The 23,584-nt window shown below is 40.9% G+C and overlaps 1 protein-coding gene across 1 annotated transcript in view; it reads right to left on the reverse strand.

The window, feature by feature from the left end:
• CCDC6 (coiled-coil domain containing 6) overlaps nt 1-23,584 on the reverse strand; it is a 107,915-nt gene that overhangs the window by 31,804 nt on the left and 52,527 nt on the right. The window contains exon 3 of the mRNA XM_019444228.2: nt 8,356-8,484. Coding sequence (XP_019299773.1) covers nt 8,356-8,484 — 129 coding nt within the window. The remainder of the gene's footprint in view (nt 1-8,355; nt 8,485-23,584) is intronic.

Consider the following 23,584-nt stretch of genomic DNA (forward strand, 5'->3'; position numbering starts at 1 on the left):
ATCTAAAATAAGCTTAAGAAAATAACATTAGGGAAACTTCTCTTGATATGCTTTATCCAAAATGGAAGTTGCCATGAAAAGTCATTACTGCATCCATCCCACTTCCTTACGCAAAGATGTTGGATTTACTTAGACATTCATTCATTAGCCATGCATGTTTAGCTAAGGAAAATGCCCTTTCTAAGTCATCAACCAAATTACTGCTCTGGTCATAAACAGATTTCATGCATCTCAAAATCACAAGCAACGAGAAAGTCTGAGTACAGTACTCTCTGGATGTTATTGCCCTTACTGTAACATACCAATGGACTTCAATTTAACTGGCGAGAGTTTTTACATACATACATGCATGACCAGAAATACACTGTTGGATCATGGGGAGGTATCTCTTTCCTTACACAGGAAACACATTTCGAATTTTTTCCCTGCCACTATGCAACATCATTTGCACCAACTGATCCACATAGCAGGTGTTATCTGATACTTCAAAATAAAGTCTAACAAGATGAAACACAGTGCGTTTTTCTACTTAATTGAAATGAGATCTAGCAAAGAAATTGAGGGATTTTTTCCCCCATATCCTGCAGAAAGACTTCCTTATCTGTGTCCCTGACAGAACTCAGAGTTTACTTTCCCAAGTCTGGAGTTGGGACCTCTCAGTTGGCTTCATGACATCCTTGGCTTCATGACATCCTGTTTTCTGGATTACAAATCAACTGAAAAGAGAGCCCACTGATGCTTCCTTTGACTACTGGAGGAGTGCCCCCAGCTTGCTTGCTTTCAAGGCACAAAATTCCACTAATTTTTCAGTTATGCTTTGAGGCTTTTTCCCAGATTTCCCAAATAAGCAGTAGGTAAGATGCTTGTACCCAGGCTTCTCAAGCAACCCAAACACCCTCAAGGATTTGCTACAATCAAATTGCCACCCAGCTAACTTCAGGATTTACTATGATTACGTCTGGCTGTACCCTAATGCATTTTGCATAAATGTGCAGGCACAAGTTATGATGTTTTATTAAAAAATAAAATCAGGGTAGCAAATTGTAATACCCTACAGTTTTTTTTAAAAGAAGAACAAAGAAAAAAAGGGGGAAGATGAAGAAGAAATATGAATAGTAGTTATTTGAGGGGTGGATTGTAATCCAGGTAATGTTTTTATCATTTGTGTACTTCTGTGTCTTCCAATTTTTCTTGAAAGAGCAAGATTATTTTCATATAAACATTTAATTAAAAACTCCCATGATTTCCATAATTTGAGATTAGCACTTGAAATCAAATTTCAAAGTATGCAGTGGTCACTAAATTTCATCTCTTTAATGGAAGTAAACCCCAAGTAACATGGTTGTTCTTTGGGGGGAAAAACGGCACACAGAAATCAGCAGGTACTACCCAGATTCCTCGCACTGCCAGAATCTGCAAGGGCAGCAGTTAATGTGAATGGAATTCTAATAGAACCCAGTAGGGCCACATTCCCTGTGAATTTTAAAAATACCTTGGCTCCACAGCAACTAAAAAAAGATCAACCAAAGATGCAAAACTGGTTTGTATTTTGAATGAATTATTTTGTATACAAGTAAGTCAGAAAGGCCATCTTGTATCCTTGACTAAGAGCAACTATTCTAAGAGTTGGAAACCTAAAACTTTCCTTTCTTTCTTTAAATTTTTATTTGAGAGAGAGAGAGAGAGAGAGAGCGAGAGAGAGAGAGAGAGAGAGAGAGCGCGCGCGCACATGCTCAAGCAGGGGAAGGGGAGAGGGAGACAGAGAATCTTAAGCTGGATCCACATTCAGCATGGAGCCCAATGCAGGGCTCCATCCTATGACCCTGGGATCATGACCTGAACTGAAATCAAGAGTCAGATGCTCAACCGACTGAGCCACCCAGGTGCCCCTCCTTTCTTCCTAATAGAACTTAAAATACACTAAATGTGTCCTTGTTTCACTTAAAAAAAAAAAAAAAAAAAAAAAAGAACAAAATTAAATCTTGTCCTAAGGATTGAAATGCATCACTCTAAACCCCAGCCTCCAGGTCATGATCTCACAGTCCGTGAGTTCGAGCCCCGCGTCGGGCTCTGTGCTGACAGCTCAGAGCCTGGAGCCTGTTTCAGATTCTGTGTTTCCCTCTCTCTCTGCCCCTCCCCTGTTCATGCTCTGTCTCTCTCTGTCTCAAAGATAAATAAACGTTAAAAAAAAAAAAAAAATTTAAAAAAAAAATAAATAAATAAACCCCAGCCTCTGCATTTGCTGGTTACAGATGGTGAGAGACACCAGGATAAGTGGGTGTCACCTCTGCAATGATCCTGTAAGCTGGGGTCTTGTCAAGCCTCTGTAAGCACCTGATGCTGCCAGGCTGAAGGTAACCACTGAGGCCTACAGCTACGTGGTTGCCTCATGCAAAATGCTGACTCTAAAGATAAACTATGCCCTCAAAGACACCAAAGATGCAACTCCTTCTCTTTCCTTGCCCAGTAGCAAAGAGGAAGGATTCAATTTCACATCTTCTTCATGAGCTCTCTTCTCTGTCTCCAGTATCTCTGCTCCAAACAGTGCTGACACTCACTTTTTACTGCATGTCTTCTCTCCCATTGTCTCCTCTCAGTCTCTCCTTCTCCGCAACAAGGCTGGATTTAGATCTATCCAACCACGTGTGTCCATTAACAAATAATTAAACCCGGTGCCAAGGAGCTTTGGGGTGTCTCCCGTGGTTGTAGGGGAAAGGGGGTTGGGGCCACCACAGAGGCCTCACTGCTCCCCTCCACCACAGCCATGCATACAGCATCCCTCTTCACTGGCCTTCCTGGAACAGGAGATCAGACTGCATGAGGCTGGGACCTAACATCATCTTTGTTAGCAGAGTTTGTGCAGAGAGCAGGCACATAACAAAGATGTGCTGAATTAATACAGGATATGTACCATACAAATGCACTAACTATAGCATGGGCACAAAAGAAAGCCAAAGGGGCTGGGTCACAAATGACACTTGAGCACATTCTGACTCATAAACTGAGGAGACAAGGTCAAGGAAGGTGGTGAGACATTTGTGGCTCAAATAATATGCATTCTCATTTTGCTGGAAAATGGGTAGGGTAAAGTACCATAGTAATTAGATGGAAACTTTCATTATTAACAGCAGCAGCTACCATTTTTGGAGAGCTTAATAGATGTGAGTCACCAGGATACGGTGGTGAGGTCAACATTGTGCTTTCCCTCCTTCAATTTATTAGAAAACTTATAGGGAAGAAACACTTCGTATAATTGTTTGCTAGTTGCTGTTTGTGTACCAAGTATTACAAGAGAAATAGTGATCATTATGTAAATACTTTTACAGCAAACGCCCCTAACTGCCTGGAGGAGGAAAGTCAGGTAAGATGAAGGACAATGGGGCAGTCGAGGGAGAAAAGCGGTCCAGGCAGAGGAAACAGATCCATGGAGATGTGGGGGCAAGAAAGCATGGCACACAGCAGAACATGATTTTCAAACTGCAGATCATGAACCATTATTGGATTGTGAAATTAGTCCACTGTGACCTACATTTTGCTAAAAATGAAATGGAATTCAATAGAGAATCAAAAGAAATGTTGTCTTATGGAACTTGTCCCAGTCATATATACGGGTACAAAAACATCAGTGTACTGGGTCGCCATGTTAACTTATCTCTTGCTGTGCAGTCCACACTGGAAGGATTCTGAGTGGAGGAATGAAGAACTTCAATATGCATGTAGTGTGAGGAAGGGCAGGATGCAACATTAATCCCCTCAACACACCTAGGAATTAGGTACTAATGTCTATTTCACAAAAGAGCTCAATTGCTTGCCTGAAGGCATACAGTTTATTCAGATGGAAGGAAGATTTGAACCAAGGTGAGAGTTTCCCTAAGAACTACATGATGCTAATGAGGGGTGCCTGGCTGGCTCAGTCAGAAGAGCAAGCAATTCTTCATCTCAAGGTCGTGAGTTCGAGCCCCATACCGGTTGAAGACATGACTTAAATAAACTTTAATACAGATAGATTAAAAAAATGGATCCTAATGAATGAAATTCTGAATACAGTTTTAGACAAACAGTGTCTTTGCTTTGGGAACAGGATATAGCTCAGATAAAAGATGATGGACCAAATTCCAGAAGTAACAGAGAAAACTATACTCACTATGCCAGCTAGAGAAAAGAAAAAGAGTAAGGCATCTGGTACCTGGCAGGCAATCCTGTTCACGATGTAAATGTTAGCTGAATTATGGGACTAATTCTCCATTAACTTATTCCACTTTTTTCTGTTGTACTACCTAACAATGATTAAGTATCTAGTGCACCTGCTTATGGCCACTATTTTCTTCTTTCCCATAGTTTTCCATGCCAAGTGCACAGAGGGCCCTCCAGAGCTGCTGAGTTGAACTTCACTTACTAAATAGGCTAATGTGGACTACCTTTTGATGCTAGTTATCTTTCTCCAGAGAAATAATAAAAACTCTTCCTGGTTGGCAGAAAATATTCAAGATTAAGATATCTTGACACTAAAAGAATATTCCAAGTTCTAGATATTCTTACTGTCTCCTAAGAAAATGTGAATTCCAAATAAGAGACAAACAATGACCATGTTTAAACAAAAATTCTCAAATAAGGGTTTGCAGGCAGTGACCACCAGTTAAAAAAACAAAACGAAACAAAACATAGAAGACTAAAGTCATGTTGACCAGACTAATCCTAGTCTACAGTGAGGGTCCCCTGGCATGTGAGTTGCAAATGATATATGTGATAAGGGAATTGTACCTAGAATATATAAGGAACTCTTAGAATTCAATAATAAAATGATCCTGAATGGGCATTTTTCTCAAAGATATAAAAAATAGCCAATTAGCACATGAAAAGATTCTCAAAATCATTAGTCACCAGGGAAATACAAAACCACAATGAGATACCAGTTCACATTTACCAGGATGCTATAATCAATATGGCACAGCCACTTTGAAAAACAGTCTAGCACTCTCCCCAAAAGGTAAACATGGAGTTACCATGTAATCCAGCAAGTCCACTCCTAGGTATATGCCCAAGAAAAATGAAAACATATATCCACATGAAAAACTGTACGTGAATGTTCACAGCCGCATTATTCCTAATAACCAAAAGATGGAAACAACCCAAAATGTCCATCAAATGATGAACACATACACAAAATAGGATATATCCACACAGTGAAACATTATTCAATCAGGAAAAGGAGTCAAGTACCGATACATGCTATAACATGGATACAAGCCTTTTATTAAATGAAAGAAGCCACTCACAAAAGATGACATACTATATATGATTTCATTTTTATTGAGTATCCAGCATGAGCAAATACAGAGTAGTGGCTGCTTAAAGGGAATGGGAAATTCAGAGTGACAGCTGAAGGGTACAGGGTTTCTTTCTGAGGTAATGAAAATGCTCTAAAATTGTTTGTGGTTTTGGCTACACAACTCTGAATATACTAAAAGCCAATGAGTTGTACATTTTAAATGGATGATTTTTATGGTATGTGAATCATATCTCAATAAAGCCACTACCACCACTACTACCCACCCCCGAAAAGTGAACTAAGATATTAAGCAGAAGAACCAGGTTCACATCCAGTTCCTCTTGAATCCAGTATCCAGGCCCTGAACACTATACTGTACCTCCTTCCAAAACACAAATGACAGTTACCTGGCCAAATCTACACTTAAACTCTTCCAGCAAAGCAGTGGTATACCATAAGACACATGGGATAATTGCCTTCAAATAGCTTACAGTTTAAAAACTATGTTTATTGTCAGAAGAGCAAAGCCATGTACTACATATAAATCTATATAATACATAATATAGTACATGCCTTTGCTCTTCTGATAACCTATGATACAGAATATATTCTATAACAGAGACTGTGACATATAGTATATCATATGGATGATAATCCTAAGAGAGGATCAGATCACATTCATAGAAACAGAGATTTATTTCTACTGGAGGGGAAAAAACTGCTCCCGCCTAAGCATTGACTAAAATTATTTGTAGCTAAACAAAATACACCAAAGATCCCCAACATTTAATCATCCTGGACATACTAAAACAAAGCAGGGGTCGGGGTGGGGGCAGTTTCTCATCTTAATTAAAACAGGACCTTGAGGGGCCCCTGGGTGGCTCCATCGGTTAAGTGTCCGACTATGGCTCAGGTCATGATCTCATCCTTTGTGGGTTTGAACCCCGTGTGGGGCTCTGTGCTGAAAGCTCAGAGCCTGGAGCCTGCTTCTGATTCTGTGTCTCCCTCTCTCCCTGCCCCTTCCCACTCGTGTGCACGCATGTACGCACTCTCTCTCAAAAATAAGTAAACACTTAAAGATGTTAAATAGAAACTTTACATCCCAGATCTGAGGCTTATTTTCAGGATAGGGCTTTACAATGCATATATTCCATTGTGGAAATCCATTTCTTAATTGTTGAGGTCTGAAATAACCCTAAATGTGTATTAAGTCATTAACCTGGCAAGAATGTATGCCTTGGAATCATTTTAAAGGGTTTCCATTATGAAAGTCGCTGGAGCCTTTAGACAGTACAACAACTCGTTCTCTCTCTCCCATAGACTAGAAGACCAAACTGTCCTCTCTCTGATGCCAGACCACTACCTCCACCTTGTGGCCACACTAAACCCTGGATCACAGCCCCTGTCCCACAGACTCCTTAAGAACTTCTGCAAATACAAGAAAGAAGCCATTACACTCAGCCATCACCATGAACGCTGTGACCAAATGAAGTTCTCACAATACAAAGCACTGAGAATTTTACTTGGTCAGCTCTTGATGAACAAGTATCAGTAACAAGTATTTGGTGTGTCAGAGACCTTCAACAAGAATCTTCAAAGCTTTAACTTGAACGGAACTGGTTGTCCCCTATCCTAGGAATTAAACAGGTGAACTCTGGAACAAAATGTTTTCCAACAGCATGTGGATTTTTCCAAATTTAGATACTGCATCTGAATTCCAAAGATGAATGGTAAATATAGATTACTCTGGATGTATATCAAATAGCCAACCTTTGAAAATAGACCTTTTTTTTCTTTTACCTGGAAGGGATAGAAAAATGTTTTTAGGACCATTATTCACAATCTTAGAAAACCCAGTGACATCCCTTTCTTTTGATATAGGGAGATACAAGAATAACACAGAAAACAAAAGTCAGTTAGATGGGTTTAAAGCCAACCTGGACTTCTTCCCAAACCTGACATTCCCATCACCATTTCGTTCTCAGGTAAAATAATGGAACTAGAACGGCCCTGGGTAGATTTCACAATCAGTCAGCATGAACTAAAATACAGAGAAAGACCCTAAAGTCGGGATAAATCAGACAACTTTGCATGAAAGGCTTAGCCAAACCGTCAAACTGACAATCAGGATTGAAATTACAAAGAGCTAAAAGACCTTCGTCAATACACTGAATTTTACATGGAAACCACATCGCTGTACAGTATGGTCAGCTTCTTATAATTAGCTTAGGGAAAGTAAAATTTCAGGACATTCGATTGGGGCAAAAGCATTAGGGAGCATCTAGACTAGGGATAACAGGTACTTTTGTCAACATACTAACGCAGATGGGCTGACAATGGCTGCCCACAGTTCTGTGTGTTGAAGGAGCACAAGACCCAGTCTGGACTCCCAAGGCGAGGACCCGGCTCAAACACCAACATGTGCGGAGGGCAGTGGACAAAGGGATTGTACACTATGACTTGCCACCTTTTGTACCTGGTTAAGCTCGCCATTCCTGATTTTAGTTTGCCCTTCTCTGTTTACAAATGGAAAAGCTGGGCCCAGAGAAGGTAATGCAAGGTCATACAACTAATGAGAGGCTGAGTCAGGATAAGCAACCAAATCTATGCCTCCATATCTGTACCAACAAATCACATTGGGAAAAGATAGTGTTCATATCATATTGCTAATAATTCAAAGAAGAAAAATGCTAATTGCCTCTTCTCAAGAATCCCTGAAAAAAAAGTTTTAGTTCCACAGCAACACTGTCTCAGGAACTTTCACACAATCTATCCTGTGGTTAAAAACACATTGTTCCCCCTTTGTAAAAGGAACCTAACATTTCCTACCTGTAAGCCAGTACATCACAGTATATCTCCAGAAACTTTATTAATTGCAGTTAAAAAAAGAGAAAGTGTGAGACAGAGAGAGCAGGTGCTCCACAGACTTGTCAATCTTACTACAAAAATGAAGTCTCCACTGTGGGAAGAAACAGCTGAAAAATATTTTTCACTCACATGCCCCAGGGTATCTGAGGCCAAAAAGAATAAGGTGAGGGAGAATAATATGAGGAAAAAAGTGTATTGAGAAAACTATAGATTCTTACCTGCTCTAATGTAAGCTGCTTCGAAATGGTATCATTCTCCAGTTTTTTAATTTTCTTCATCAGTTTGTTGACCTGGAATTCCTGCTCTTGTTCGAGATGCTGTTCTAGTTCGGCTTTCTCATGCTGCAACTGGAAAATGGAAAAATCACAGACATGGGAATTGAGACACTCAAAAGCCACGGAAACACCGGCTCCATAAGCTGATTACACCGAGTAAGAAGTATCATCACAGAAGCTACAATCCTCATTTCTGCTGACACCCAAGTGCACACCTAGTGTGTAACCTGCTCCGAGGGTCCTCTAATTCACAACCACAAGTTAGAGTCCACGTACATAAGCTCCTGGCCTGAGCCAAAAGGCCACAAGTGACAGGGCAAATACACCTGAGCATCAAACCATGATTAAATACAGATTGTTTAGTTTTTAAAAACATAGAAGTTGTTGCCTCTGTAGAGAGGAATTGGGAAGCTAGGGATGAGGTAAGGATGGAAACTTCAAATATAAAACTAACGTTTTCAAAAAATATCCCTATTCAAACACACACACACACACACACCCTTCAGTACTTTTCAAACTATATACCATAAAAATTATATTAAAAATAGAAATTTTACAGTCAGTTTTAATTAAATGAATTAGTTTACTCAGATTTATATGTGTGTAAAGAAGGAAGAGATGTCACAATCACAAAACATATTTAGTAAATTATTCTGAATGCTATGTCTCAATATACTAATAAGCATCCTTTGGCAAAAACCAGTAGAATTAATTATCTTTCTATAATGAGACTGTACATCACACCTCCTACGTCTTTCCTAAAAGCCCAGGAGGGAGGCTTCTTATTTATGCAGGTAAAACATAAGGTTAGGGTTGCCTGTGTGGCTCAGTCGGTTGAGTGTCCAACTCTTGATTTTGGTTCAGGTCATGATCCCAAGGTCATGGGATCAAATCCCATGCAGGGCTCTGCATTGAGACTGATTAAGATATTCTTTCTTTCTTTCTTTCTCTCTCTCTCTCTCTCTCTCTCTCTGCCCCTCTCCCCCTGCTCACGCTCTCTCTAAAAAAATAAAAGAAACAAAAGATAAGGTTATGGTGTCACTGAAAAGTATTTTTAAAAGGTCCCCCAACCATCAAAACCAAAGGGGAATTGAGGAAATGACAACTGGGGTTCTAATTTCTAACATTCTCAATTGGGAGTGTTCATTCACAGCAGGGGTTGGAGAGAATGACAGCAACAGGGCCCAAGAGAGATTAAGTAAAAGCCATTAAAAACAATGAAACACATGTACTTTTATGTGGGGGTCTAAGAGGACACTGCTGCCTACTTTCACCCTCAAAATCACTTCTTCAGGCAGACACTGTGTACCAGGTTCTTCATATGCATTAGGCAGGCGTGATCACTCCCATTTCCTATGTGACAAAACAGGAGACTGGACCAAGATAATTCAGCTGAAGGCAGTGGAGGCTGGGACCCACATTCTGCTCTGAACCCCAAGCCAGTATTCTCCCACTGGATCCTGAGCAAACCTAGGAGGAATCAGCTTCAGACTCTGCTAGCATCTAGTGCATCTTTAGCGTTTAAAAAGTCAAACGACCCAGGGCGCCTGGGTGGCTTGGTCGGTTGAGCGTCCGACTTCAGCTCAGGTCACGATCTCGCGGTCTGTGAGTTCGAACCCCGCGTCCGGCTCTGTGCTGACAGCTCAGAGCCTGGAGCCTGTTTCAGATTCTGTGTCTCCCTCTCTCTCTGCCCCTCCCCTGTTCATGCTCTGTCTCTCTCTGTCTCAAAAATAAATAAATGTTAAAAAATTTTTTTTTTTTTTTTTTTTTTTTTAAAAAGTCAAACGACCCAACAGAAAACAAGACGCCACAGACACTTGCCTGGAGGACGCTGTGTCTCTGGGTAAACCCTGCATATGGCATGACGGGCAACCCAAAAAGATTAGCCAGGCCTGAGCAACCTCTATACGGCTGCACCGAACCCTCACCACACCGACACAATTACCACTGCTCTGCAAGCACATACTTGGTTAAAAAAAAGGTTAAAGTCTGACAGTTTTCTAAGCTGGAAATGTTGACGAAACAGATGCTTCTTTCTCCAACTGTTTTTGATGTGCAACTTCAAGAAAAGCTGGTCAACCTTGCAGGAACCCAGGAAAAAAGCAGATGCAAGGAAGCACTTACAGTGACAAGTCTATTTTTAGCTCGTTCTTTAAAACTCAGGTTCTGCAGGATCAAGCAGTAATTACAAGAAACAAGAGAAACCAACAGAGAACAAGAAGAGCTCCTGGCACTTCAGACACAAAGACCCTGATGCAACAAGACCACTCACGAGGAAGAAACAGCAAAGCATGCCCATCCCCACCTAACACTTTTACTCTGTAACATACCTGTGTACCCTCCATCTGTAGGTACTACATTAGACGCAGGGGACATCTTGAGTGAAGATGTCACCCTTGCCCTAGAACAGTTTATGACCACCAAGCTTAAATGGTGTCTACTGGTTTTAGAAAAATAAACTTTAGTCTTAAAACCTTTAAACATTCTGCATAGTAGTTTTTACACCAGGTATGTTTTCCTCCAATATGCTTTCAATTGCTGCCATTTTTATTTAAAAGAACCCCCCCTTTTTTTTAGCATTATTCTTCTGCCCTGAGGTCAATTAAAACAATCAAGGATGCAATCTAACATTGAAACATGTCTGGCCCACAAAGCCAGAATGTTAATCTGAGAAAAAGGTAAGGCTGTCATTGGCTTACAGAAAAATATTCCTATTTAGACAGATGGTCTACATTGTCAATATCTGATGAGGTATTTCCTTTAAGAATACAGATTAAACTAGTAATAAAATTCATAAAAGCTCTCCATTTTAAGAGGCTTTTCCCTCTCAAGAGATATCCCCTAAGGAAAATTTGATGGTAAAGCTGTTGTCACCAGAACTCAAGTGAGATCCCTGGATTACACTAACCCATTTGGGAAAGATCAAGCCATCTTGAGATCTGTCTGCCAAAGATGCCCGTGTTCATCATCCCCCAAAAGATGCGCGTGTTCATCATTCCCCGAAAGTCAGGGCTGGAACAAACAGCTTTGCTGCTTGCTTTGTTCTGACATCTCTCAGGTGACAGCCAATTTCGGGGCAGAGCGTGGAGTTTCTGAACAGAGCATTAGAAACAGGAAATAGGTTCTTCCTTGGAACAAAGAAACCACCAATACAAAGAGAAACACACAGATACAGAGACACCCCCTTCAAAGTCATGAGAGTTCAGATGAGCAAGAAGGTGAGAGAGCAGAAAGGGATCTTGAGGAACTAACAACTGCAGAGTCCGCCTGAGGAACATTCAGAAATTGTTGGTTTTTTAACAGATACCATGTAAATCCAAGTCATTCGGCCCCAACGGGGCTTGAACCAACATCCCAAATCCACCTGCCTAGAAGCCACAGCTCATGACACCAAAAACCCTAAAAGGAGCCTCGTTCAGGCTGACACAAGCCAGCTCTCAGAAATAAATTTCCTACGTGTAGGCATAAAATTCAAGGCATGATTTTAAATTTCTAATCAAAGGTCTTAACATTTTATGAGCAACTTTAAATCTTCCAAGAAGGTCAGTGATCCTAAACTAGAGCACACGTCATTCAAACTGAGAAGTAAACAGTCAAGCAAATTCTATTAATGTGTTTGAAATAAACTCACGTGTGTGCCTTAAATATATCCAAAGCAAAAGGCTTAGGCAGATTAATTTTTTAATCAGAATTTTCTATAAATACACTTTATAAAGTCAATCAATCACAAAGATTATGCAAGGGTTTTATGACTATTTGTGCAATATAGTTAACATTAATTTAAAAAAGTGTAGAATGGAAATTATATTATGTAACAAATGATCCACTGGCAGCACATTTTCAATGGAATTAGGGCTATATGAGTAAGTTTGCTACTTAGGTTTCACCATCAAAAACAAAACAAAACCAACATAACTGAAAGCCATAAGCAAAGATACAAACTATAAACCTATGAATTCCTAAGTATTAAAACTTGAGCATTTTGTTACCATATCAACTCATTATATATGAAGCCCTAAAGCAACCTTCCAGCCTGTTAAAAAAGACAAGTATAACATTAATTTGATCTCAAATAGGCTAGGCTTAAGCATCATTCGATCACTCACAACTGCTATCTTACAATTTATAAAGACTTTCTGGAGCCACTTCTGTGAACCAGGCCTCCCTCTTGTGTAAGAGACTCCAGAATTCTTCACTGCATGACCTTTATTCTGGGTCGAATTCTCACTAGCAAGTAGAAGCACTGCAAACTGTTCACCTAAGAGAACCATCACAGGTGCACATGTAGGTCGGCTGTCGAGCCAAGCCTCCCAGCCGGCATGCAGCAAGTTTGCCAAATCCCAGGCTGGGCGAAGCATGTTTGCGAGTCTGGGTTTGTTGTCCATCTAGCTACTGCCAAGTGAGGCAAGCCTCCAGCCACCAGCCCCAGGACCCAGCTTTCTCAGCGCAATTCAGAATAAACCCAAGATGCTCCCACCTTCTTTGTCACTAGTCCAGGCTAATACTTCTGTGTACTCAACACCCCCATCCCACAGCCAGCATCCTTGGTTTACCGACAACTACCAAAAGCTAGAACTAACTGCACTGGGCCAAGTAAAGGCCACCATAGGACAATAACTGCATGAAGTCATTGGGATGTCAAACACAATTATATTATTCATAGAAGCTTTGCAAAAAAAAGTTCAAAACTAGGTGAAAAGACATTGAGTCTTTTATGAACCAACTTTTTAGCCACTCTATTGAGGAGTGTGAGCAGAAAGCTTTCCGTTTCAAATTCATTATATCACCACTAAATGCCTCTTGGGCCCACACTTATTCCCACCTCCAAACCCCTTCTGTCACTGGTACAATTGTTCTCAATCAACACCTCATATCAGTTACCAGTTGGCATTTAGTCAGCCTCCACAGCAGCTGTCAAACCACCCTCTTCTTTGTATGCTCATGGCCCCAATCTAGTTCAAGTCTTTTATTATTCTTCACTGGGCCACTGCCAAAGCCTCCTAATAAATCTCCCCAGATTCAGTGTAGATCATCCTGACAGACAAACCCTATTAATACATCAACATTCTGCTCAAAACCCTTCAATGGTTCCCTACTTACCTGCAAAGGTATAACATCATTGGCATGACATTCAAGTCCTTCCATGATCCAATCCTATCCAAGTTTCCCATGCTTTCCTCATGCTATTTCACATTCTGCCCAAGTGACAGTCTAAGGTTCATGAGTATAAATGCCTTCAGGGTCCAGACACCTAACAAAGAATGGATGTGCCAAAAAACAGCACATGGTTGTAACTGTGTTAAAGGCAAAGTTCATGTCTTTTACTCTTACTCTTAAAAGAGTAAAGACTCTTTTACTAAAATAATAAATTTAAAAAACTGAAACCCATGATGCTGGGCAAACACTTCTGGAAACCACTCCAGTCCAGGGGTTGCACACCCCTGCCTCCACAACCCTGGTCGTGCTGTACCCTCTGGTAGAGTGCCTGAATCCCTCCCTCCAACCTATTCAAAGTGAGCGATGGCTCAGAAAACATCTTCCACAGTACAGTACCTTCCCACATGCCCCCAACATACTGTATCCTCCCTTTCTTTAAGCTGTGAGGAGCACATTGTACCTGTGTGCATGATAACGTCTAGTTCATGTTTCGTATCTTTCTATTAGCTACTTCTAAAAGCAGCTAATACTTTAAGGCACTAGTTACTATGTACCAAGCATTTTATATGGCCATAACTCTGTGGCAGATACTATCTTTTGCATTTTACCAAGAAGAAAACCACAGCTTAGGGAGGTCAAGTAACTTGCTCAAAATCACACAGCTGATGAGGAGTAGATCCAGGGTTGAAACACAGGTCTCTGACTTCACAGCCTTCGTCCTTATCCCTGATGTGTGCTGCCATCCTCGAGCTCCTGTATACATTCTCGATCACTCTTACAGGACTGCAAGCTCCATGAACAGCAGTGACCAGAACATAGTGAATTCCACTCCAGATCATGGACAAATCTCTTGTCCATGCAAACACTGACTCACTTCCTTTACACTGTTCCCTTAGAGTAAGCCTCAGGATGAACAAGACAACTAGGTAAATATAAAGGGTGCCATTACTACATATATAGTACTCTCAGGTGACCATCACCTAAGTCAACAAATGTTAACACTGCCCGCTCTCTCCCAGAGCCTAGTGTATCCTTCCGAATCACAGCTCTCCATCTCTGAGGGGTGATGGCTCTCCTGATTCTCACTCATAGTAAGAACTCCTTGCATTTTTTTCTTTAAAAGAAATTTTATTGCCTATGTATTTCTAAACATTAGTTTTGCTTGGTTTTGCATTCTTTTTTGTCTAGCTTCCTCTGCTAGATAAACTTAGGATTTCATTCACCTGCATTACTTAGTTGAACAGTATTTTTACTGCCCTATGATATCCCGCTGGATGAGCACAATTTGTCTACTCTATGGACAATGAGTATTTGGGTCATTTCTGGTTTTTTACTATTACGTGCAATGCCACAAAAAACATTCTTGTATACATCTGGTGTACATATGCAAACATCATGAATATATCCAGGACTGAAACTGCTGAGTCACACACCGTGAATATTTCCAGTATCATTAGGTAATGCCAAACTGCTCTAAAAGCAGCAACCATTTCCATTCCCTGAGAGCATACAGAAGACTTCTCTAGTAATATCTTCTTGTGTTTTATTTTGCCTTTCTTGATTACTAATGTGTACTTGTTCATTTGTTTCCTGCTCATATGCCTACCTGCTTGTGCAAAGAGTCTGTTCAAGTCTCTATCCATTTTCTTTGGAGCAGTCCATTTTTCATACTGATTTGTAGTCTCATGTTAGTTATACAAGTTGCAAACACCTTCTCTCACACTGTGGCCTGTCTTTGCATTCTCTTTATGTGATTTCCAATGACATGTCTTTGTTCTTCTCTAGGCATTACTTAATGGCAATACTCCCAAATTTCTCTGTTAAAAGAAATCTACCCTGCTGCCTATCTGTAATCTCCATATGGATGTCTAGACCACTCGACTGAAGTTCTGACCTTCTCACTCCAAGTCTACTCCACTTAAAGTCTTTCCCATCTTAAATTATGGTTAACTATATTCTTCCAATCATGGAAGCCAAAATCTCCAAGTCTGTTTTGAGCCTGTCTTTTGCTCATGCCCACTTCTAATCCATCCTCAATCCAATAGGATATTCCTTCAAAATGTACCTAGAACCCAATGATCACCATCTTTACTACCACATCCTAGAACAATCAACCCTATCTCAGTGTGGATTATGGAATAGTCTTATAATAGACAGCCTAGCTCCCACCTTGCCTCCACTCCATAATTTCTTCTTGAGATAGCAATCAAGGCAAGATCATTTCACTACTTTGTTCAAACCCCTTTCCTGCCCCCCATGGCTCCCACTGCAGAGTGAATGCCAAACTCATGATTATGGCTCAATGGCTCTACGTGATCTGCATGCTGGCCACCAAACCCCCAGTACCCATTACCTCCTCAATCTCAACTCTTACTCCTCTCCCTCCAAGACTCCACTCCAACCACATTGGCCTCTCTGCTGCTCCTCCAACATGGCAGGCACGATCCCACCCAAGGCCTTAGCACTTTCCTGTCCCTTCCAGCTTCAATGCTCTTCTCTCTGAAATCCACTTATAGGCATAGGTTTTTTTTTCCCCCTAACAAATACAGTACCATACTATAAATGTATTTTCTTTTAAGTTTATTTTTTTTATTTTAAGAAAGAGAAAGAGAGCAAGCCCGAGTGGGGAAGGGGCAGAAAGAGAGGGAGAAGGAGAATCCCAAGCAGCCTCCAGGCTCTCAGCACAGACGGTGATATAGGGCGAATTCTCACAAACTGTGAGATCATGACCTGAGCCGAAATTAAGAGTCAGACACGTAACTGACTGAGCCACCCAAGTGTCCCTCTTATGATTTGTTTAAGAACATTTTTTTCTCTAGCTTACTTTACTGTAAAAGGATGGTATATAATACAAATAACATAAAAAATATGTGTTAATTGACCATTTATGTTATAGGTAAGACCTCCAGTCAATGGCACACTATTAGTGGTTAAGTTTTTCAGGGGAACTAAAAGTTATACACAGATTTTGATTGGGGGAGGAGAGAGAAGGATGGGGGGGAGGAGAGAGAAGGATGGGAAGGAGGAGGTGGCACCCCTAAGCCCTGTGCTGTGCAAAGATCACCTGCATTTTTTTCCTTGAATGTTTGATACAACTTGCAGTAAAACCATTTGAGCCTGCAATTTTTCACTACAAAAGGTTGTTTCTCACCTACTCAATTTCTCTAATGGTTACAAAGCTCATGTTTTCTATTTCTTCCCCAGCCAGTTGTAGACAGTATGTTTTTCTATTAATTTGTCCATTCCATCTAAAATTTCAAATGTACTGGGCACCTGTGTTGCTCAGTTGATTAACCGTCCAACTTTGGCTCAAGTCATGATCTCACAGTTTATGAGTTCAAGTCCCACATGGGGCTTGCTGCTCTCAGTGCAGAGCCTGCTTTGGATCCTCTGTCCCCTCTCTCTGCCCCTCCTCCACTTGGCACTCTCTCAAAAATAAACATTAAAAAAAGACTAAAAACAATTTAAAAATTTCAAACATATTGCCATATATGATTATTCATGAGTTATTCACTCTCCTTTTGAATAGCTACAAGAAAAACTGTGATATGTTTCCTATTTCCTAACAAAGATTTCAAGCTTGATCTTTGTTTCTTTGAATGTAGTAAGCATGGCTGCTCTGGAGTCTGTGTCTGATAATTCCAGTATCTAAAGTATTTGTGAAGTCCATTTCTGTTCTTTCATTTCTACTGGTTGACATCCATGAAATCTCATATCTCCATGTGCCTGGTTCTCCTTGAGTGCTGGGCAACATATTTGAAATTGTATTTATAGGTGAAATTTGTGGTCTAGGATGATGGTATCTTCTTCCAGAAAATTCTGTTTTCTTCTGCCAGGCACCAGAAGACTGGGTCTACCTTAATCCAAAACAAAAGCTTCATGATTTACAGTTCACCAGGTGATACAAAACTAGTTTGTTCTTGGGGCACCTGGGTGGCTCAGTCAGTTGAGCGTCTGACTTCGGTTCCAGTCATGATCTTGCAGTCTGTGAGTTTGAGCCCCGCATGGGGCTCTGTGCTGACAGCTCAGAGCCTGGAGCGTGCTTCATATTCTGTGTCTCCCTCTCTCTCTGCCCCTCCCCTGCTCATGCTCTGTTTCTCTCTCAAAAATAAACATTAAAAAATTTTTTTTAAAAAAACCTGGTTTATTCTTATCCTAAGGTTCATGATTAAAGTGTAGGTCATTTATCGCTGTCTCCATCTTTGGCCAACGCTGAGCTTTAACTTCTGTAACCTCAGCTCCACACAACTACCATAGCACAGCTCAGTTTCTCTGCTGTTCCATAATAAGCAGCAAATGCTCAGGACAAAACCAGCCCTGGGAGTTTGGGTCTTCCTAATCCCCACCTCCCCCAGATCATAGCCCAGCAGGCCTTCTCCATCTTGCTAGTTCTTCATGCTTTAAAAAATATTTAAGAGCATTCTGTGTAGGTTTTATTGATCCTCAGTAAGTTTGTCTGAATTACCTAATCTGTCATTTTCTAGAGGGGAAGGTATAAGCAATTTTTGCAAGGCAATAGCTAGGCTCTTCCAGAAAATTATTTTTTAAATGCTATTTTCTTGTCAACATTCTCAACATCAAGGACAAGCCCTCATATTTCCTTTTTTTTTTTTTTTTTTTTTTTTTGAGAGAGAGAGAGGACACAAGCAGGGGAAAGGAGCAGAGGGAGAGAGAAGAAGAGAGAGAATCTTAAGCAGGCTCCATGTTCAGTGTGGAGCCCAATGCGGGGCTTGATCCCACAACCCTGGGATCATGACTTGACCCAAAATTGAGTCAGATGTTCAACCGACAGAGCCACCCAGGAGCCCTACAAGCCCTCATGTCTGAACAGATGGCTCCACTACAACATGGGGCTTCCCATCTACCCAGAATACCTAGTGGGCTAAGTTTGAGTTTGCCAGATTCCCCACAGCACAAAGCTGTTTAAAGCATTAACGCCTTTAGAGAAATCTGGTTAGGAGAAAATTTAAAAAAAAAATTTAACATTTTTTGTGAGAGACAGAGAGAGACAGAGCATGAGCAGGAAGGAAAGGGGCAGAGAAAGAGAGAGAGAGGGAGACACAGAATCCAAACCAGGCTCTAGGTTCTGAGCCATCAGCACAGGACCCAATGTGGGGTTTGAACCCACGAACTACGAGATCATAACCTGAGCTGAAGTTGGACACTTAACCGACTGAGCCACCCAGGTCTCCTAGGAGATTTTTAAAAGATGCTCCACGAATAATATAAAGAAATCCTTTAGGGCCTGGAGTCGGCCTACTGCATTGAAAATGCAATTTGTAAAACCTAACACTTCCTTCTTCTGAGGAATAGAGTGTTCAGTACAAATAAAGAATTCATTCTAACTTGAGACATTACTGTGAACTAAAACAAGGCCACACCTTTATGAATAAAGAGGAAGAAAGTGAAGGTAGCTCCAGGTAGCTCCGTATTTTAAGGTAATTACTGACTGGGCTGACTGTAAACGGTTTTGAAATAGAAAACCTACCCAAGAGGTGCAAAACAGGGAACATTTATAACTGCAGTGTTTTAAAGTCATTTAAAAAATGTTTCCAATGATGGCTCAAGTCCATCTACAGTGGAGCCAGACTCATCTTTTCACCTAGAAATAACCATGCTTACTCCTACCCTGGAGAATAAAGTAAGCTCCCACTCCAGCTTCATCTCATTATTTTTAATTTCATTGTCTGTCTACTTTTGTTTTCTCTCTACCTGAGTTTTCCCACACTTTTCAAAGGAAGTCAGCATGGGAAGCCTGAAAGCCTCTACTCTTGCCCTTACATTTTTGGAGTCCACACTGGCACATCCAATCTAGACCTAATGTCAACACACATGCATACACTTGGAAAGAAACTCCATGATTTCTTAGAGTCTAAACAACTGTATCACGTTCATTTTATTTTCTAATCGTAATGCAAATTGTGTTGGACAGAGATTTCTGGCAGGCTACTAAACAGGAAAATTCTGGCTCATAATTTGGCCTCTGGAGGCTACATCATTTAAAATGCATTAAAAACATCCCGGGAGCCTTTGCAGATGTATTGGGAAACACAATGTACAAGCCCCTTGCTCCGTGAAAAGAAAAAAAGAACGGACAACGCTGAAGTTCAGAATTTTTGTAATGAAAAACAACACACACACACACACACACACACACACACACACTCTCTGACCCTACTGTTCTGTGAGCTATAGGTAACAGCAAATTTTTCAGATCAGCACTAATAGCCCTGAAAAAAGCCAGGAGGGCCACTGCTCTGGCCACCTTAATGAAGAACATATTTCACAGTCTCTTCTCCTCTTCCATGGGGAGGGCAGAAACAGTGTTCATCCGAACTGATGCGAAGGCCATCCCAGCCTAGGTGCCTTTAAAGCTAACTAGAGTATCTCATGTGTATTTATTGCCCTGACATGAGATTTTGCTGCCTGCCCAAACAAAATCACTACACTGCCATCCTAGTAACTAGGCAGACTCGGGGTGAGAGGCAGGCAGCCTCACATTCTGGTGCACATGCTTCACAAGAAGGGATCTGAGACGCTATGCTTACTGGTTGTGCCCGCGGGCATGCCTGCTACCCTGAGACACAGCCTGTCTGGGGCTGGGGAAGCACGCACTCCAGAGAGCACAACCAGTAAGATGGTACTTGAAGGAGAAACCGCTTCTCCAGAACTGAGGCGAGGAGAAGGAAAGGGTAAACCAAGTGGTAAGCCTTTGTCTAGATGAACAGGCAGGTTCAGGGACTTACTTGAAATCTTCCTGTCAGTTTTATTCCTGTGCAAAGAGACGGAGGAATAACGCTGTCGCCTGATGTCCCTCTGAGCTGCTTGGCTATCAGTCACTTGGTAGCGGCAGCTTCAGCAGTGGCTTTTGCCCTCAACTTCCTTCCTTTCCTGTCTCACCTTTCTATGGATGCTAGGAAACATTAACTACATGTGTTCCAGAAGGCATTCTAACCTCAAGGACCAAGTCAGTAATAATAAAGCCATGGCATTAAACAAGAGATCCAGAAAAGTGTTATTCTTAAGTACTTTGAATCATCAATAAGAATGTGCCCTTCCATAAGAATATAATACTCTCTACTGTAGCGACAGTGGCATTATTTTCTGAGGACCAGATCCAATTTCAAATATGAATCAAAAGTACGAAACTATTGGGGTGCCTGGGTGGCTCCATCGGTTGAGCGTCAGACTTCGGCTCAGGTCATGATCTCGCGGTTTATGGGTTTGAGCCCCACGTTGGGCTCTGTGCTGACAGCTTGGAGCCTGCTTCGGATTCTGTGTCTCCCCCTCTCTCGCCACCACCCCTGCTCATACTCTGTCTCTCTCTAGTCTCTCAATAATAAATAAATGTTAAAAAAAAATTTTTTTAAGTACAAAACTATTAACCTATTTGTTATTTTAAGGTCTAAAATTTAAAAGTTGGATTAGATTGAAAAAAGTCAGAGATATATATGTAATACCCAGTACCCTTCTTATCTTAGCCCTGCTCCAGGGCTTTAAAAAAAGAAAAAGTATTCATTAGCAATTGGCAGCAGTTGAGAAGATTGCAAACAAAAACAGGACTTCCTAAAGAGCAGAAGTAAACTTGATGCATCAGGCTTGCATCAAAGCAAGTGAAAAAAATCCAGGATTGCTAAAGCCATTATCAATCTCAGCAATGACAGGTCTTCCAATATGCATGATTGGTGATTGGTAGTTAACAGGGGAGTTAAGAATTATTTTAAAAAATAGTTTTAAGACTGAGGGCGTGTGTTATAAGTCATATTAGGACTGACAAGACAGTTAAGCTAGGTATTAAAGCAGTCTGATAATACTAGTTCTTAATGATTTGAGCATTCCAGAATCTTCTTTCACTTGCAAACGCACCCAAGACTGCAGCAGGCTTCACTGCACTATGATGCATGACAGTCACAGCTATGATAGAACTCTGAGCTCTCGGGGCGCCTGGGTGGCGCAGTCGGTTAAGCGTCCGACTTCAGCCAGGTCACGATCTCGCGGTCCGTGAGTTCGAGCCCCGCGTCAGGCTCTGGGCTGATGGCTCGGAGCCTGGAGCCTGTTTCCGATTCTGTGTCTCCCTCTCTCTCTGCCCCTCCCCCGTTCATGCTCTGTCTCTCTCTGTCCCAAAAATAAATAAAAAACGTTGAAAAAAAAAATTTAAAAAAAGAACTCTGAGCTCTCAAAGCCAATGACACAGAAGGTTCCAAAAGGTAAGGACAAAACAGGCATCAGAATTTTTTAATTTCCTTTTTAGGAAATAAGACATTTTCTATTTACAAAAGTAATCCAGGTTGCTTTTACAAAATAAGGAGGAAAAGGATATAAGAAAACTAATATAACCCAAAGCTTAGCACCCAAGTATAATTACAACTAACATTTTGGAAAATAGTCTTTTAGATTCTTTTTCTAATGTACATGTTATATATCAAAATCTGATGAAGAGTTTGCTCACAAAACATTTCTTGTAAATTTTAATTATAAATTCTGGTTAAACTACAATTTCTGTTTGAGGCATTCCAGAGCTGAATCTGGTTCAGATGCAGGCTTGTGCTGAACTTAGCAAAAGTACCAGAAGGTTCTTTTAGGGACAGTTCTCAATCAGATAATCAATTCTATGGTCTGGGCTCAAAAGGATGCAGATTTTTCAAATAAGTTTTCATAACATGAAAGTATAATTTTCTGGCCATCTAGGGGATATATACAAAAGCAAGAGAGAAAGCATGCTTTTTGTGTGTTTTTGTTTCAGTGATGCTTAACATATGTGAAAATATTTAGGCTATATCCCAAACTTGATCTTCTAGGACAAAAGGATTTCCTCTCATCCACACTTAAATAAACTTCCATTTGTAAAGGTATTAGATACCAGTTCTGTTATGGCAGATCGGGAGGGAAGGGAAGGGAAGGGAAGGGAAGTGTGTCCCCCACAGCAATGATCTCAGTTTGTTTTCAGATCCAAAGAATCCCTTTGAAATGCACATAAAAGCACTGTCCAATCACTATGAGAGACAACAGTCAAAGCATGGTGACAAAACCAAAATTGTTCCACAAATGGCCTCAGTGGCCTTGGGGTGAAAAAGGCAAAATTCTTCCATGGTGAACAGGTCAATTCACTCTTTTGTCTATCAGGAACACCTGCATACAGTTTCTCTTCTCAGGCTTTTCCAAAAAAGGTCTATCTAGAAGCACCATCCTAGAGAGCCATGTTAAAGTAATTACAAAATTAGAAAAGTCTACTGGTACCAATTAGCCTAAAAAATCTCCAGATGGAGATCAGTTCTTCCACACTGTGTGGCAGATTATGTGAGCCTTCAACAAAGGGGCTGATATCCTGAGGCAAGCCTCAGGATGGGTAACAGAGGGTGGCAGACCCTCCCGCAGCCAAATGAGCTCTCTCCAACTGGCCAACAACAGAGGAGGGCCTTGGGGTTCTACCACAAAGGTATGCTGTGATAGCTGAAGTCTAAAGTGAGAGATCATCTGTCATGCCACAGAACACACATAGGTCTAGAACTTGCCAGAGACGTCAACCTCAACTCCCTGCCACCCATCTCCTTTCAAGGGCCTAAGAACCAGGAAGGGGGCATGAGGAGTATCTGTTTAATGGGTACAGAGAGTTTGGTTTTCAAGAAGTTCTGGGGATGAATAGTCGTGATGGGTGCACAACAGTGTACCTAATGCCACCACGTTATACACTCAAAAATGGCTGAAATGACAAATTTTATGTTATGTATATTTTGCTACAATGTATATATGTGTGTATATACATATATGTGTGTGTGTACACATACACATACGTATCGCCTAAGAACCAAGCTGGGATTCCTGAGAGATGGTCTTGAAGACATGCTAAGTATTCATTTGTCCAGATTCTTTAAGTTCAACCACAAACGAGCTACAGTCTTACTAAGAGCTCCCCCAGCAACAGAATCATACCTTCATACTATATTCCTTGTTTTGACTTGGCCACATGAAGGCTAGTGCTACATGTTACATACTACTTTGGTAAAAAAAAGTTTAT

The sequence above is a fragment of the Panthera pardus genome, unplaced genomic scaffold, assembly GCF_024362965.1.
Source record: "Panthera pardus isolate Hobbes unplaced genomic scaffold, ASM2436296v1 HiC_scaffold_22, whole genome shotgun sequence".
Classification (NCBI taxonomy): Eukaryota; Metazoa; Chordata; class Mammalia; order Carnivora; family Felidae; genus Panthera; species Panthera pardus.